Raw genomic sequence first — 19508 nt, forward strand, 5'->3', positions numbered from 1 at the left:
TATCTTGCTGATTTAACAATATATTCTGAAAAAAAAATCACTCAATAGTTCATGGAGATTTTCCTAATTATTTTCTATAATAGTCCATGTATTGGCTATTTATTCAGCCAATCTTCATCTGGCAGTTAGGTTGTTTCTAATATATTACTATTACCAAAAACACCTCAATAGAGAACCTGGTGTATATGTAAGTATTTAAAAAAAATTTTTTTACACATTATTGGAGGTGTATCTTCAGAGTAAATTCCTAGGAACAGGATTGCTAAACTAAGAAAAATTGTATATTTTTGTTGTTGCTGAGCTATTGCTGAACTCTCCTTTAAAGGGACTATTACCACTTTCTATTCCCACAGTGATAAATGAGCCCATTTCCCTGTTGTGTCAGCAACAGGGAACTGCTATATGAGGCATTTGCATGTCTTTTATCATATGTGAAGTTGAGTATCTTCTAATACATTTAAGAGCTATTTGTATATTTTGGGGTGTGTGTATGTGTGTGTGTACTATCTGTTCACGTCTTTTGCCCAATTTTCTAACGTGTTTGGGGTCTTTGTTGTCACAACTTAAAATTTTCTTCATATATTAAGAATATTAGTCATTTGTCATTTTGATTTTGATTATGGTGTTTTCTGACAGACAAAAGAGACAAGTTCTTTTTATGATAGACTATTTTCTCCCAAGTAAACATTAAAAATTCTTCTACCTTTAGGTGAATCAGTTTCATAACCTGTAACTGTCTAGATCTTTTAGTTGAAATAATGAGGCTGACATTTCTTTCTTCCTTACCAACAAACTTTTTTTTTGCCTGAGAATATAATAAGGTTTAATCTAACTACTAAATATATTTCTAACAATGTAATATGGAGGCAGTGATTCCAAGCTGGAAAGATACTTAATTTATTCAGTTCTTCCCTAATTCAAGGTAGAACATAAAACATTTCATCTCCACCATGAAGGTTCAGTAGTTTTATCTTTACTAAGGAACAGCTGAAGCTATGTGGTTAAGACGACAGGTAATAGAGAAAGGTGTGTTTCTCAGTGGTTTCTAACGTGCTCTCTCCCTGCCTAGTCAACTCCTACACTCCCTTTGAGTCTCAGTTCTGGCTAGATTACCTTTGCTAAACTCTGTCAGTCCTTTTTCGTTCTCTCATAATATACTGTGTCCACCTCTAACCATGATGATGTACTTTTTTTGGCTCTGTCTTACATGGTGAGCATCCTGAAAGACTGGATGAGTAACTGTTCATTTTTGTATTGTTTTCACTAGTAATAAAGAGATCTTTGTTTTAGAAATATTTTGTTGAATGATAAATGAATTTTACAGTTCTAGAGGTTATTATGCTCTATAAACATGTGGCCTGAAAACATATATCAATGTACTGCCTTATATAATATGCACGAAAGAAGATAAAATACTAGGATAATACCACACTATTCCAGGGTTAGATGAAAAAGTTAACATATTTGTGTATCAAAGATAAAAACATACAATAATTAAAAATCAAGGCAATGTATTAAAAGCAATATTTCTAAAAGAAGAATGAACACATTCAACTGTATAGAGTAATATGAGAATAAGTAACTACATTTATAAAACTTGAAGACTGTAACTGAAGTAAGAAAAGAAATCATACATGAGCCATGAAAAACTGCGTGTTTCCAGCTAGATCATTTGCTGTTAGATCTAAAGTGAGGATCAGAAATAATAAATGTTCTTCCATGTGGAAAAGCTGCATAAATAATAAACAGCCAACTTTTACAGAACATGTCAGGGTGTGCCAGGCACTGTTCTAATCCTTTACATGTACTAACTCATTTAATCCTCCCAACAACCCTATAACACAGGTGCTATAGTACCCTATAACAAGGTGTCCCATTTTTTCAGAAGTGAAAACTAAGACAGAAAAGTTAAGTAATCTGCCCACAATCATATAGCAGTTTGGCACGGGATTCCATGCTTGTAACCACCACACCCCATTTGGCCATTTCTTCATTGTCCATAGAGCCTACACAGGAGCTGCGAGGTGACCTCCCCATCTCAAGGTCCTTCACATAATCACATCTGCAAAGTCTCTGTTGCCGTGTAACGTAAGAAACATATGCACAGATTCTGAGGATTAGGATGTGGACATCTTTGGGAAGGGATGCATTATTTCTGCCTCACACTTCTAAATATGAAAAGCTCTGTATGGCTACAACTGTCTAAATCAAGATTTCTCAACCTGGGTTCTGTGGAATCCCAGGGTGTCCCTGAACTCACTAGGAGCTCCACGCAAGAGAGTGATTTCTATCAATGCACTGCCTTTAAATATGCACTAAAGACAATAAAATACTAGGATAATACTACACCATCTGCAGCCCCTGCAATGGGCTTTGTACACTGAGCAATGCAGGTTCACAGTGATGGAAAGAGACTATGCAGCCCCTATAGCAATTTTATTATAGGTCTTTGAGCCTCATATGGCAGTAAGCAGTTAAGATTATGTTCACTTGACTTGGTCCATTTAGTATTTTTTTTTTTCAGGAGACAGGGGAAGCCACTGGTAGCTGATGAGCTCTACACAGCAATCTGACGTCAGCCTCTTCAGCTTTACCTGCCCCAACCTTCCCTTATACACCAACAGCTGAAGCAAACATGCTCTACTTGTAGGAAAGAAAACTGGAGGAAATTTTTCAATTCAATGTGATTTCTAAAGAAGAGGTATGAGCTAGGAGAGGAAGGTTCTAAGCCTAAGCATAGAGACAATTCTCCCTAAGTAAAAACAATGAATTTCAAGCTTCTGAATCATTTCACTGCACTAGTGCACTGGGAAAAATAAAAAAGTCCATTTAATGATGAGACCTACTTATTAATATGGTTGTACCTGGATGGATAATTTCCAAGTTGCATCATCTGTGAAAAACACTTTATCAATGCAGCGATGGATCCAACAAAATCGAGAAATCGCAACTACAAGTCACAACCATTGATAAGTAAAGACACCGATTATTTTGATATCCTAATGGCCATTTAAAATAAAGCTTTTTTTTTTCTAAAGTAATGTTCACTTAAAAAAGGCTCAAAAAGGAAATTACTTAGTAGCAGAGCTTAATGCCCAGAGGAAGAAAAGTCACACAGTGGGCAAGGATCTCATAATGCCTGCATGTGAAATTACAAGACGTTTTTAGCACAAGATATAGTATAAGAAATTTAAAAGGCTCCATTCCCAAACCGCGCAATAAGTGGACACAGAGATGATTTTTCATATCCTGAAGAGGTTTTGTGATAAACTATAAAAAAAATAGCTTCTCTATTGAGTCTAAAAATTTTGCCAATAAATGACATGCTATAGCATTTGTAAGGTCTACAAATAATGGTGAACTCAAGAAAACTGTTTCTGCTGTGAAGTCCCCAAACAAGCAAAGGCCAAGCTGGATTTCACGCCCTGTCCTCACGTGTACCTCTGAGGAACTGCCCTGGGCTGTACACTGGTGTCAAACAGAAAACGCTGACACTGTCAACTCATGGCTTTCTTCACTGAGGTGCTGCTGTCAAAATTCTCACAAATAAAATGAAAAGTGGTTCTAGGTATCAGAGAAATGGCTAAGTTTATTCAACAAAGACCAGTTCACTCAAGAATGTTTTGAAAATTGGCCGGGCATGGTGGCTTACACCTGTAATCCCAGCACTCTGGGAGGCCAAGGTGGGTGGATTACCTGAGGTCAGGAGTTTGAGATCAGCCTGGCCAACATGGTGAAACTCTGCCTGCACTAAAAATACAAAAATTAGCCGGTGTGGTAGTGCATGACTGTAATCGAAGCTACTTGGGAGGCTGACGCAGGAGAATTGCTTGAACCCGGGAGGCAGAGGTTGCAGTGAGCTGAAATTGTACCATTGCACTCCAGCCTGGGCGACAGAGTGAGACTCTGTCTCAAAAAAAAAGAAAGAAAAAAGAATGTTTTGAAAACTGTACAAGTGTCTAACCTAGCAACAGGGCAGGCTCTCAGAAGAGTGTGTTATAGCCACTGCCACCATGGGGAGGGGATGTGGACTGTGCAAGCAAGTCCTCTGTCCATGCTGGCCATGTGAATCCCCAGATGACCACCAAGGTGTCCAGCAATCAGTACCACTCTCCCTCCTACAGCTGGTACAGAGAAAAGTGGAGGAACATCTAAGGCCCCTCACTTACAACTGCTCTGTTCCAAGAGGAAGCTGATAAAAATGGAGATCCCAGCAAGGAGTAGGATCTTCTTACATTGACTAGTTCTGTGTGTGGCCAAAGGCACTCTGGACAATGGAGATTACGGAGAACCAGACTATGAATGGATGAGGAGTCTGGGGTTACATGGAAGGAACTTGAAGTCAGTGAAATCCTTTAAGACCCTGTCCTCACACAGAGAAGAGGAAGGCTGCCATTTCCTTTTTTGTCTTATTATTTCTGCTTTTAAAAAAATTGCTATTGTTTACATCATATACCACCACAAAAGGAAAATTTTTCTTTTGGTCCAAAAGGGCAAATGGCATGATGGTCTTTGTTCTAAAACAGTAGTATATCACCATCTAGACCAGAACGTTAAAGAGGCAATGCCTTCTCAGAAAATTACTAAGGATTGTATCTTCTGAAAACATTGTGATTTGAATTTGCTTATTAAGTTTATTTGATTTTTATATGATATTTTATAGATGCTTGTCACAGGCACTGGTACTTCAATGAGAGGTCAGTCCTTATGTTGCCTTGGTGCTTTGAAAATTAAATGTCATGAACAAAGAGTACATAATTTTTTATCCACACTTTTAGGATAGAATTCAATCAGGTGTCTAAAATGCAAACTAAACATTATCATATCATAATATATACATATGATAATATATATACCCATGAGAATATATGCATTGCTAGTTTCCACCATTTTTAACTTATCATACTAGTAATTAAATTTGCATATCTGGTACGTATCTGATTTTCTCAGTCATCCAAATTTTTTCTTTGAGTATATATTTCTTTGTGCTGCCAAAACATAATAAAAATATACATACTTGATAATGCTTTGCATTATTTTGAGATAATTTTTAACACAATTTAAGATAAAGATACTGCTCAAACTGGCTACAATATTTGGTAGATGGAAGATAACACATGAAATGTGTCTGAAAATCTGGCAATAGAAAATCTTTGCAATTTGCATTGCACATAGATAACAGGTCATGGTGATACCATTTATTTGTTTGAATTGCTGAGTTACATTTAGAGATAGAAATCATTGTAAAATGTTAAAATACATATGCAATTTATTTTAGCTAGCAATTGATAAGCAGTTGAACATGGGTTCCTCAAGCTTTTAAGGAAAAGGCTTTGAAATTATAAGTTTGTTCATTTTGAGATTATTTTAAAGTTTGACAAAATCTTAGGGGCCATTATCATTGAAATAATATTGTATGTAGGTCTGTTGAATTAAAACTATACCTGATTAAAGTTGTTTGTAAACATAACCATACACTTCAGATGATATTAACTGCTTGGCCCCTAAACATGTTCTGGATTTCCACAAAAAAGGAATGCCCTGATAGTCACAGGAAAGCAATGAACATTTGCTGCGGTTTTTGACTTTCTTACATGTGTGTTAGCAAGAAAAGAAACTGCTTCATTTCAGTGGAAAATAAAATCCATGTTTTCTTATCTTTCAAGTTCAACTCAGAATTGAATAGTTATGCAGCAGAGAACAAATACAGGTTTGACATTAAATAGGTAAATTTCATTCTTTATTTTGAGTTTCAAAAATAATGTTTTATGCATACATAAGCCTACGTAAGAGATGAAGAACCAGTACCTATGTATAATAATTCTGAAACTGCTAGGACTATTGGAGCTTGGATCATGTTACTTAGTAAGAAAATGTTTTTAAAAGTCTTGTGTAAAGTTGTGTCTTGGCTATTTTTAAAGTTATATTGCTTTGGTTTATCATTTTATAGCTTTACTATTTAAGACTATCAGTAAATTTTTAGGTTATAAATAATAGGCTATATGCTTATACTTTCTATTTAAATGAAATCTACCAAGACTATCTTTAGAAAAGTTAACTCCCATTTTGGCTAAGCCAATTATATAACATAAATATGTTTGTCTTATAAAATTTAAAAATTTTGAAAAAGAAGGAAGGAGATTAATATCAAGAAAGGTAAGTAAGCTTGACTATCTTTTTTTTTATTTTCATGAAAGCCTGGCTAAAAAGTTTTTAATTTTAAATTTTAAATCAGAAAAAAACTATTCTTGGTCATACCGTATCTACATACCATACATCATACCCTCACACCTCATTATCTTAACGGTGGTAGTGGTTAGTATATGAGTTGGTCAAAACTCATTAAAGGTACATATTAAAAAGAATGAATTTCTTTTTTTTTTTTTTTGAGACAGAGTCTGGCTGTTGTTAGCCTGGGTTGGAGTACACTGGCACAACCTTAGCTCACTGCACCTCCGCCTCCCAGGTTCCAGCAATTCTCCTGCCTCAGCTTCCCAAGTAGCTGAGATTACAGGTGCCCACCACCATGCCTGGCTGATTTTTGTATTTTTAGTAGAGACGGGGTTTCACCATGTTGGCCAGGCTGGTCTCAAACTCCTGACCTCAGGTGATTCACCTGCCTCGGCCTCCCAAAGTCTTGGAATTACAGGCGTGAGCCACTGCGCCCAGCCAAGTGAATTTCATATATGTAAATATCCTAGTAAAATTGATTTTAAATTTTGGGTTCCCTTTGGGTAACAAGAAACTTTTTCTTGCTCTATAATTAAAAGTTAAGTATCATCTTGCTATTTCAATGACATTTTCAATGAATATAATTTTACAAGTTATTTTTCAATAACACAGGCCCTGAACAATATGATCCCAAACCAAATATAGCTAATTAAACCATACATACTCTTTCTTTTAGGGGGAAAAAATTCAGGGGCTATAAGGGTTCAGTAAGGCATCTGTATCTCTGAAATGAAATATCACAATGCTATATCAGAATACAAATTCAGTTTGGGCTTTATCTTACATAGCAAATGGATTTAATTTATGGTAGAAGTTCCTTTTCAACTTAGCTACCTGAACCCCATAAAGACCTTAATCTGCCCACTTCATGATTTACATCATCTGCTTCTTGTTTGCTACAGAAGTACAGTAAGCAGGAAAACAACCAAATCAGATAGAAATTTATAGAACTGGAAGCTATACCAATTACAGTATGTGGTTTGAAAAGGCAATAAAAATTATCGAGTCAGTGAAACAGCAAAATATCTCACCATCTTGGCAATCTTGAAATACCCTATAAAAGCAAGAAAAATATAGCTCTATCTTCATAAAGCAAAGTAAATTGGAAATAATGCCCTTGTACCAAAGAAACATTATTAACAATAAGAGCTACCATTGATAGTGCCTGCAATGTTTCCAATAACCCTGCAGTGTAGGTACTGCTATCCCCATGTAGAGATGATGATAAGCGTAATAGCCACCACTAATATTCAGCATATGAACAATACAATGCTAAATGGTTTATACTTAGTATCTTGTTAATCTTCACAGTAACCTTATGAGTTAGGCACTATCATTATCCCATTTTATAAAGAAACAGAAGTTCAGATTGGTTTAGGACACAGGTGCAAAGTCACTCAACTAGTGATTGGCAGAGCCCAGACTCAAAAGCCCAGTTATCTGTTGGTCCAAGCCTATATTGTTCCTACTCCGAATGACTGCTTTTCAAGGAGTATTCAAAATACTGGAATATCAATTATGAAGAAAGCTATCTGAACAGCACACAGATTGTATTTAACTATAATGGAAAGCTTCTAGAATCTCTTCTAAAATGCATCACAATATTATAGCAGATTGCTATACTTCCTAAAGTAAACTAGTTTATTAGAAATAAAAACTGTACTTTATAAGAACAGAACAGAGTAAAGCAGTAATTGGGAGAGGCAAGAAATTTACCCAGGGTGCTTGCCAAGGTTATTTACAGGGAGGGAAGATACTCATGGAGAGCTTCCAGAAATAAAAAAGTTTCCGTATATTCTTTGCTTCCCTAAAACAAGATGGGGAAGAAAGGGCAATTGTTCAATATCCACTCCCATGGGTCCACTTTTAACCACCACAATTTGATTAATTAAAGAAGTACTTACGGCCGGGTGCAATGGCTCATGCCTGTAATCCCAGCACTATGAGAGGCTGAGGCAGGTGGATCACCTGAGGTCAGGAGTTCGAGACCAGCCTGGCCAACATGGCGAAACCCTGTCTCTACTAACAATACAAAAATTAGCCGGGTGTGGTGGCATGCACCTATAATCCCAGCTACTTGGGAGGCTGAGATACGAGAATTGCTTGAAACCTGGGAGGCGGAGTTTGCAGTGAGCCAAGATGGTGCCACTGCACTCCAGCTTGGGTGACAGAACGAGACTCTGTCTCAAAAGAAAACAAAACAAAAGAAGTATTTATGACAGTATACAGAAAAGAATTAACATAGCAGGCCTAAGACTGTTATTCTTAGAAAACCTCCTTGCCAGGTCAGCCCATGGCTGGCATCTGGGATCTTGGATTTGGGGAGGGTTCCCACCATTCCCTGATAAGAATGGTCACTGTACCTAAACTGTGTAAACAATATGGTTTGTGCTAAACATCTTGTTTCTTCTGTATTCTGGAATTTTGGTCTGTGCCAGGCAGAAGGTACCCACATAATCAGTCCCCAATAAAAGCTTTGGGCACTGACTCTAAAGAGCTTCTCTAGTAGACAACATTGTGCACTTCACATATGTTGTCACAACTTGTTGCACGGGAAATTAAGCACATCTTATGTGACTCTACTGGAAGGGGATTCTTGAAAGCTTGCATCTGGTTTCCTCCAGACTTTGCACATATGCCTTTTCTGTTTGCTGATTTTGTTCTTGTGTTCTCCTGTAATGAATCCTAGCTATGAATACAACTACATAGTGAGCCTTGTGAGTCGTCCTAGTGAATCACTGAACATGGGAATGGTCCTGAGGACCCCTGACACAGATAGTAAGATAACATCACACCATACTTATGAAATAGCTACTGCCAATAAAATTTGCCTAAGATTGGCATGAGCTTTAGAGTGGTTGTACTGCCCCACTAGCAAATACCAAAGTAAGTTTCAAACACCCTGACTTTGGTTGCAGTTAAGTAATGTTTATTTTTAATAAGTGATACCTACCGGGAACTCTAGCAGGAAAAGAATCAGGAGACCCTGCTCCAGCACCACCCTCTTCTTCATCTTCTTCAAATTCCAAATTCTCTTCTTCACCAGGTGCCAAAATTCTTCTACACAAAAAAAGGGCAGAAAAAACAACGAACTGCAAAACTAAATATACTAGTGAAGCCTCACAGATACTCGTTTCCCAGGCAAGATGCTGATATGAAAAAATGCTGATAGGCCGGGTGTGGTGGCTCATGCTTGTAATCCTAGCACTTTTGGAGGCCGAGGCAGGTAGACTGCCTGAGCTCACGAGTTCGAGACCAGCCTGGGCAACAGGGTGAAATCCCGTCTCTACTAAAATACAAAAAAATTAGCTGGGCGTGCACCGTGCACCTGTAATCCCAGTTACTTGGGAGGCTGAGGCAGGAGAATTGCTTGAACCCAGGAGGTGGAGGTTGCAGTGAGCCAAGATAGTGCCATTGCGCGCCAGCCTGGGTGACAAAGCAAGACTCCATCTCAAAAACATAATAATACTAAAATAAAATAAAATGCTGATATACTGTTATCATTGTTAATGTCAATGATATCAGTAATACCAAAGTTGATATTTAAGAAAACCCAGAAATATCTGAAAGAGAGGTATAAAATAAAATAAGAAAACAAACATAAATGTTTCTTTTACCTTAATGGGACAGGCTGAACATCAAATGGGAATTCTTTATTATATGTAAGAATATTCTTTAGGACTAGAATAAGAAGATAAAGAAACATGAATTCTTCCATGAAGCAAAATCAAAAATTATATCTTAAATGATTAATTTTTAATCAATTGTATTGTGCTTATTAATATATATATTTAAATTCCCAGCCTTACCACCATTTGAGAGCTACACAGTACATTTGTCCACTGAAGTCTTAGCAAAATTAAAATATCCATGATATACTCTAGGTACCAGTATCTTCAGAGTAATGTCAGATCTCCAAGAAGAGTAAGTTCCAGAGTCTCAGAGCCCTCATGAAAAATGAATCCTATCTACAAGTTCCTAGGTGAGACATGGGGTACCAGAAAAAGAGAATGCCTCCTCCCTATAGTACTTTAATTAAAAGATTTGAGCCTGGGCAACACAGGGAGACTCCTATCTCTACAAAATAAAAATAAAAATTAGCCAGGCATGGTGGCACAGGCCTGTGGTCCCAGCTACTTAGGAGGCTGAGGTAGGAGAATCACCTGAGCCTGGGAGATCAAGGCTGCAGTGAGCCATGATCATGCCATTGCAAGAATCATACTGTGTTTCAAAAAAAGTTGTATAAAAGATGCCCAGTTAGAGATACATGAGTACATTTCATTCTCTGTCCTGAGATTTCCTCTCAATGCCATCAAACTGGTAGTTTGTAGCAGCAAGGTTATAATTCTCATATTTCTTTTATAATAAAATTTATTATACTGAGTCCTGGCATTCTGAGTCTTAAAAAATTATTATAATCAGTCATGCACCACATAATAATGTTTCAGTCAGCGACAGACCACATACATGACAGTGGTCCCATAAGATTATAATGGAACTGAAAAATTCCAACTGCCTAGTATATACTATACTTTTTATAGTATATTGTTTACATAGAACTTACTATACTTACCATAATTTTTGTCATTATTTTAGAGTGTACTTCTTCTACTTACTAAAAAAAAGTTAATTTTTTTTTTTTTTTTGAGACAGAGTCTCGCTCCGTTGCCCAGGCTAGAGTGCAATGGCATGATCTCAGCTCACTGCAACTCTGCCTCTCAGGTTCAAGCGATTCTCCTGCCTCAGCTTCCCAAGTAGCTAGGATTACAGGCGTGAGCCAACACACCTGGCTAATTTTTGTATTTTTATAGAGACGGAGTTTCGCCATGTTGGCCAGGCTGGTCTCGAACTCCTGACCTCAGGTGATTGCCTGCCTCAGCCTCCCCCCAGAAAAAGTTAATTATAAAACAGCCTCAGGCAGGTCCTTCAGGAGGTATCAGAAGAAGGCATTGTTATCATAGGAGATGACAGCTCCATGTGTGTTACTGCCCTGGAAGACCTTCCAGTGGGACAAGATGTGGAGGTGGAAGACAGTGATATTGATGATCCTGACCCCGTGTAGGCCTAAGCTAATGTGTGTGTGTGTTTCTTAGTTGTTAAAAAAAAGTTTAAAGAGTAAAAACAAACAAAAATTAAAATAGAAAACACTTATAGAATAAGGACATAAAGAAAAAATATTATTGTGGCTGGCGCATTGGTTCACACCTGTAATCCCAGAACTTTGGGAGGCTGAGGCAGATGGATCCCTGGCAGACAGGAGTTTGAGACCAGCCTGGCCAACACAGTGAAACCCCATCTCTACTAAAAATACAAAAAAATTAGCCAGGCCTGGTGGCACACGCCTGTAATTCCAGCTACTCCAGAGGCTGAGTCATGAGAATTGCTTGAACCCAGGAGATGGAGGTTGTAGTGAGCGGAGATCACGCCACTGCACTCTAGCCTGGTCAACAGAGCCAGACTGTCTCAAAAGCTGTCTCAAGAAAAAAAAAAATATGTGTATATATATATATATATATATATATATATATATATATACACACACACACACACACACACACACATATATATATGCACGCACACACACATATATATTTGTACAGCTGTACAAAGTGTTTGTATTTTAAGCTAAATGGTATTACAAAAGAGTCAAAAGTTTTAAAAAGTTAAAGTTAATAAAGTTTATATACAGTAAACTAAGGTTAATTTGTTATTAAAGACAGGATAATTTTTACAATAAATTTAGTTTAGCCTAATTGTACAGTGTTTATAAAGTCTACGGTAGTGTACAATAATGTCCTAGGCCTTCATATCCACTTACCACTCACTCACTGACTCACCCAGAGCAACTTTCAGTCCTGCAAGCTCCATTCATAGTAAGTACCCTATAAAGGCATACCATTTTATTATCTTTTATATGTACTTTTACTATCCTTTTTCTACTATGTTCAGATAGGTTACATACATAAAAACTTACCACTGTGTTACAATTGCCTACAGTATTCAGTACAGTAACAGGCTGTAGAGGTTTGTAGCCTAGGAGCAATAGGCTATACCATATAGGCTATACCATCTAGGTTTGTGTAAGTGCACTCTATGATGCTCACACAACAAAATCACCTAAGGATGTATTTCCTTGAGTGCATCCCTGTCATTAAGTGACAAATGATTGTATATATACACATGTACTTCCATATTTATATACACACATTCACAAAGAGGGATTTATCCTGAAGAGAAGACTTCAAACAGTATGGGACCACCTCCTGTGTTCTGGCTGTGACCAATCTATATTTCAATGATTACATTCTGGCATGTAAACTTAAAGAGAGGCATCTTACAATTCTAGCTACCTCTGAAGGGTATGTATGTAATTCAGTTTCATTTCTGGCCTTATGGGTGCCCAGTAACTACTCGTGATTACATTAAAGTGAATTCATGGCATTAACTGGAAGACCTAAAAGGCTTCCATGATTTTGTACTCAATTTACTCAATCTTTAATTTTGGAGTCCTGCAGTTTAGAGCTAAAATGGGTGTGGCATATTGGCATCCCAAAGGAGGAAATCCAGAGACTGCATGTTAAAATTCCGTGATTTACTCCAACATTCCTTCATCTTATTCTTATATTATAATCTATACATTTATATGTATATAATCTTATATATAATCTATACTCTTCATACATATAATCTATACCTTCTTATATATATAATCTTATATACATAATCCACAGTATATTCATTCTTATGTATGTAATCTATACCAAACCCTCCTGTGAGAAAGAACTCTGAGGCTGGTGTCTAGATTCTCATTCATTCTCTTTCTTTCTTCTTCTCAACAAATATGGATTGAGTGCCTAAAATGTTCCAGTCACTGATTTAGGTGCTGAAGAGAACAGTGATCAAGACAGAGAGTCTTTGCCCTCATATATGGATCTCAGACTCTCATCAGAAAAAGCAATAAGCCAACAAGTAAGAATGTAACTGTGATTAGTGTTATAAAGGACACAAACAGGATGAGTGTGTAAATGGATTAAGTAGAGAAGAGGGAAAACTTTAGCTAAGGTAGACAGGGTAAGCCTTTCAAAACCAAATTATTAGAAGACATTTGAGCCATGACCTAGGATGAGAGGAACCATCTGCAGGCAGCTGTGGGGAAAGGGCTTTCCAGGGATTAGCGAACAGCCTGGAGCAACAACAAAGGCTCTGAGGCAGAAACTAGTCAGGCTTATTCAAGGAATAAATCAACTGTATAGCAGAAGTTTGATAAGCGAGGCAGAAGTGGCAGAAGATGAAAGTTAGAAGGTTTGAAATCAAATCCTAGCCCAAGAATTACGCCAAGACTTGAACATTCACATAGCCACTCTGAATCTCAGTTTCCTCAATTCTACAATGAGAACATTTCCTTCAGAATCTGTTGTCAGAATTAAAATCACGAAATTACGTAGAAAAATTTTAAGTATAAACCTACATTATTATATAACTCATTCTCTACCACTATTTAGCCGACTAGAATCCCTGCGTTTCAGATCTCACTAAAAAGCACTATTTTTTAAAAAAAATTATAAGAACATCCTTTCTAAACTTCGTACATGATAGCTCATTGTTAGTAAATGATTAATTCAACTCAGTAAATATCAATTAATCACTAACATAATATTGTATTAGATACTAAGAATGGGAAAGGGGAACAGGTGACAAAAAAGACCATGTGTCAGTCATATCAGAAACAAAAACATATAGTAATATTTTAATAATAAAATGGGGGAAAAATCAACCTTTACATTTGTATAAAACACCAATAAAAAAGCTGAAAACTCTATCAGTTACTAGGAGTATCTTCCCTTTGTATTGTAATAGAAGAATTAAACAGTATTTTCTTAGGTATCAATGTTTTGAAAAGGAAATGTTTGTTTTGGCATAATAACCTTTCATTATTTCGTTTTTACAAATGTAGAGTGTATCAAATATTTAATTTATGTGGATAATGTTGGAAGGAAAAAAAATCCTTTCTTATTTTCTGTAGGATAGGTTTCCATTTTCACCAACTATAGAATAACAGGGATTCCAATGTCCTTTAAAAACAGGATTTACCTTAAACTTTACATAGGGTTTTCCTTCCACTAGTACTACTAATTATACTTTAGGAGGATGCGGAGAAGGGGAGAGGTGAGTTTATAATTTCACAGAAGGTATTAAATGAACACAAAGTACATCATGGGTTGGGGACTCACTGGCTCATTCAGTAGACTCTACACACTGAGGACCTCTGAATGGCAGACGTGGGGACGTACCCTACTAGTAAAAACTCTGCACTCCTAGCCTGCTCTCACGGAGCACAGACCTACCACCCTCCTGAAGCTTATACTCTAGAAATGACACACACACAAATATCAACATGTGTTCTCTTTGCCACTGACTTGTTTCATTTTTGTGGCAGGCAAAATGGGTAACTGTTCCCATCTGAAAGATTATTTTTTAATTATGAGAAGTTTCCCTGAAGACACTCAATTCTATTCAATGTAACAAAATTTGCCATGCCCATATTACATACAAAGCACTGAATCAGGCTCTGTGGGAAAAATACAAAGGTTATTCACAATCTCTTTGAGGAGTGAAACGAATACAGGGCAAACAATGAAGATGGATATAAAAAGTGTTACTATAAAAGATAGGAAGCCGAGTTTAATATGGCTAGGGGAACAGAGAAAGATGGGACATCTGAGGGACTTTGAAGGATGAATCTATGGAAGGGAATTTTACAGGGTCATGAAGAGATATGTTTGAGTAAGAAGTAGTATGTGACTGAGGATTATTATAAGCAAATTAAATGTATTTTCACCATCAGTATGAATTTCAGACATGATTTTCAAGAGATTTTTTAAAACTGAAGAATACATCAGCAAAACAACCAACCTAGTCCAACATACTGCAAGTTATAGTCATTAATATTCCTTAGAAGTGGCTACTAAGGGCTGAAGTGGAACAGAGCAAATCGTTTCAGCTTTGTTCAACTATAAAGTGAGAGAACTCAACTATATGACTCTTAAAACTCCTTTCTGTTCTAAAATGCTATGATTTTATGATTCCCTACTTAGATATTTGACTTAGATGGATAAATAAACTCTATATACGTAATAATGTTAAGATATGCAGTCTTGTCTCAATGAAAAATGAGAATATTGAATTATATTCATTTAGTTTTATATTCAACTCTTGTGCATTTGCCCATATTGCAAAGAACATTCATCTAAACCAGCAAAAAAGCTTTATTTGGCAGCATACTAACCATCAAAACATTTGAAGAAATTATTTACTTCAAGAGTTTTAAAGAGAAAGGAAAATGAAGACAACAAAAAAAATATTTTGCAGAGCAGCTCCAACAGCTGGACTGTAGTTTTCAATGACATGTAGTGTAAATGGGAATCAATGACTAAAGCTTTATATTCTCCACTAGATGCTGCTGCAAATGTTTACCAAAGTAATTGTGGTTTTATTAAAGTGAGTAAGACAAAATAAAGGCTAATACATATTTAGATGAGGTACAACCTCATATATTCTATAACGAAGGTAAAATCCAAAAAATAATTACTACAAATGTTACAGAAGTAACAAAAGCACCCAAAAAATCACATAGGACTAGATATTAACAGAAATAAATCAAATCAGAATCTTTGTTAAATAGCCTTAACATCTACATAGATTATTTTTCCAAAGGAGTATCACAAAAAAATATAAACTTAAACTTACTTGGTTCTAGCTTCTTCAGGTCCTCCAGTTTAAATTCTTCTTGAGACTGTGTGGACTAAATTTAAAATAAGCATATTACATCTTTTCACTACAAGAATTTCACTGCACCCTGTCTTTAAAGTGGCAAGAACCAAATATTCAAAAGGATTCTATTTCTTGCTTTCCAGGTAGAAAATGAAAAGTCCCAAACTGGTTTTTGTTTATTTTTGGAACACTCAGGCCAAAAATAACAGAAAAAATTGAAGTCATATCTTTTATTTTACAATTTATGAAATATGAACTAAAAAAGTATGAATTTAATAGATGTTGTTATAAAACACTTCTGAGACAATACTGCTTTTGACATAAATGTCTAATGTTTTATCAGAATAATGCAGAGTAATTTATTTTCCTTGTATTACAGAGGAGAAAAACTCCTTACCTGTAAAGCTGCACTTCGCAATTCCAAGCATGTTGCAATTTTGCCTATGGTTTTCTGCAGGGGAATAAAAAAAGCTATAAATACCAAAATTATCATAACTGTTAGTTCAAATCATCAAGTTAATTTTTATTAATAAAAGATCCATAATTCTCTTAAGTAAGTTAAATTTTATTTCTTTCTAGCATCTTTCAGACTTTAGAGAAAAGAAATAAGAGGCAAAGGGTTGGGATGAGGGAGAGAAGGTGAGTATATATTCTCCCCTGACCTAATGTGCCACAACTAATTCTAAATCAAGTTTGCTTTGATGACAGCTGTAGATATGATTTAAAGGGCTGCCTGGTATCTTCTGTTCCAAGCTTCACCTTTTCTTCTCCATAAAGCCTAAAATTCACCTTTTAAAAGGCTTAAAAATATCTGAAAGTTAGCACAATGGTATAATTAATTTAATTCTGACTTAAGTCCAACACCAACTTGTTTAATTAAATATATAGGCAACACTAAGCAAAATTGGTATTTGTGATAAACGGTGGTAAATTTTATAGTTGGATCTGTTTCATATAACATGAGCTATAAAATGGATATTAATGATAGGGCATAGATAGTGTTTGCCTTTAATAAGCTCATGTTGCATTAGGAGAGATAAGACACATACAGAATCACTATAAAATAAAGCAGACATTTGATTGCATGAACTTTAGCAAGGTATGCCATTATATGACCTAAAGAAACAGAACAAGATCTGTATTAGGAATCAAGCCCCAACGACCAGGAGGATTTCTAAAATTAAAGGGTTTAGAAAATTGTCATGGTTCAATTGTCTAAAGTCTCAAACTGAAAGCAGGAGGAAAAGTAAAGTTGAGAAAAGGGAGCTGTCATTCTGAGGTGGACTTTCAATAACCAGCTGAGGAATCTGTGATTACTTTAGCAGTAATTACGCAGAAGGGATTTTTTTGTGTTTTGGTTTTCTCTACCTCTTTCAGATCTGCCCTTTAAGAAGACCATTGTGGCCGGGCGTGGTAGCTCACGCCTGTAATCCCAGCACTTTGGGAGTCCAAGGCAGGCGGATCACTTGAGGTTGGGGGTTCAAGACCAGCCTGGCCAACATGGCGTAACTCTGTCTCTACTAAAAATACAAAAATTAGCCAGGTATGGTTGCGCATGCCTGTAGTCCCAGCTACTGGGAAGGCTGAGGCAGGGGAATCGCTTAAACCTGGGAGGCGGAGGTTGCAGTGAGCTGAAATCATGCCACTGGACTCCAGCCTGGGTAACAGAGTGAGACTCCATCTCAAAAAAAAAGAAGACTATTGTGATAAAAGTATACATACGTAGAAGTAGGAAAGGGCAAAGACTAAAGGCAACATCAATCAGATGATTTCAATTGTCCAGGTAAATAGTAATCAGAACAAAAATATGAATAACTAGGGTGGAAATTAAAGGGAGATTCATATAAGAAACATATATCAGGTCAGGCAGCTAATTATGCCCATCAAGGCTTTTAAGTCCTTCCAAAAGAGATACTTCTTAAGTTTTTATTAGGAATAAATCCAGATCATAAAAGTATTTATGCACAATGTCTGCAATGCCTGCATAGTGAAATATTCTGGGAAGGAAAAAAGCATGTTTTTCTAAATGTATTGATAACTTGCAAAAGTTTAGTAAATTGGACTCGGTGGTTTTCTCTTTTATCAATTTTCTTTGGAAGGTGAATAAGGAGCAAAGAGGAGTAACAAGTGCCATCCTGGCCCCTAGCACTTATGCAAGTGGGCACTATACAACTACCACATCTACAATAAACGGCGATACAACAACTCACAAAATAAACCACTACTGAGCAAGATACGACTCGATGCCGAAGAACAAGTGACAATACTGAACCATTTCCACAATCTCTAAAAATTCATTTTAATCCCAATACAAGAGTTTAGAAGATGTCCAATTTTATTCTGAAAACTTACATTTAAAGATTACATTTGAAAATTACATTTATATGTGGCAACTGCAAAATATTTCACAATATTCACAGATTTATTCACTCTCTCAAACAACTGTTGCATAGAAACCAGCAAATAGTCTTTTCTACATAGAATCCAATATCCTCAAATTATTGTTATTCAAACACGCCACTCAATTCTAACAAAACTAGTAAATAATTCTAAACATAAATGTAATAGTAATAGTAATGGCTAACAACTACTGAGCACTTACTAAGTGACAGGCTCTCCTAAGTGATTTACAAACAGTAATTCTTTTAATCCTCACTATAACTCTATGAGTTAGATACAACCATTTTAAAAGTGTGAAAACTGAAGCACAGAGAGGTTAAGTAACTTGCCCTAGGCATCAATGCCTTCTCCCATCCAAGTACTAATCAGGGCCAACCCTGCTTAGCTTCTAAGATCATACAAGATTGGGAGCATTCAGGGTGGTATGGTGGCAGACCAGCAATGCCTTCTATGCAATATAGCAATATATACAATAAAGCAATATTTTTATATCAATACCATTTAGCTATACTTTTATGTTCTTTGAAAACAGATTTTTAAAAAGAATTTTGTCTGTATTAAGTGAGATATGTCAATTACCAAGTCTTTTAAAGCATTACTTTCTTTTCCTTTCTTTACTGTAAAATCCATGTGATTTCATGCTTTTAACATTTAAGGTAAAATGTTGTAGTTTAACAACTATGAGTCCACCAATAAACTATTTTAAATTTAAACATTTCTTGAAGCAGAAGCAACAGGTTTTTTTTGTTTGTTTTTGTTTTTTTTTAATATACGGAGTCTCACTCTGTTGCCCAGGCTGGTGTGCAGTGGCACGGTCTCAGCTCACTGCAACCTCCGCCTCCCAGGCTCAAGCAATTCTCCTGCCTCAGCCTCTCGAGTAGCTGGGATTACAGGCATCCACCACTGCGCCCGGCTAATTTCTGTATTTTTATTAGAGACAGGGTTTCACCATGTTGGCCAGGCTGGTCTCGATCTCCTGACCTCAGGTGATCCACCCGCCTTGGCCTCCCAAAGTACTGAGATTACAGGCATGAGCCACTGTGCCTGGCTGCAACAGTTTTTAATACAGAAATTGACTGAACTATGGCAAAATACCTCCATAGGCA

At 36.4% G+C, this 19508-nt stretch overlaps 1 protein-coding gene across 1 annotated transcript in view; it reads right to left on the minus strand.

Moving 5' to 3' along the window:
- AIDA (axin interactor, dorsalization associated) overlaps positions 1 to 19508 on the minus strand; it is a 44371-nt gene that overhangs the window by 9672 nt on the left and 15191 nt on the right. The window contains exons 3-6 of the mRNA XM_004028442.5: positions 16400 to 16453; positions 15979 to 16033; positions 9849 to 9912; positions 9185 to 9291 (exon numbers count right to left, since the gene is read on the minus strand). Coding sequence (XP_004028491.1) covers positions 9185 to 9291; positions 9849 to 9912; positions 15979 to 16033; positions 16400 to 16453 — 280 coding nt within the window. The remainder of the gene's footprint in view (positions 1 to 9184; positions 9292 to 9848; positions 9913 to 15978; positions 16034 to 16399; positions 16454 to 19508) is intronic.

The sequence above is a fragment of the Gorilla gorilla genome, chromosome 1, assembly GCF_029281585.2.
Source record: "Gorilla gorilla gorilla isolate KB3781 chromosome 1, NHGRI_mGorGor1-v2.1_pri, whole genome shotgun sequence".
NCBI classification, from domain to species: domain Eukaryota; kingdom Metazoa; phylum Chordata; class Mammalia; order Primates; family Hominidae; genus Gorilla; species Gorilla gorilla.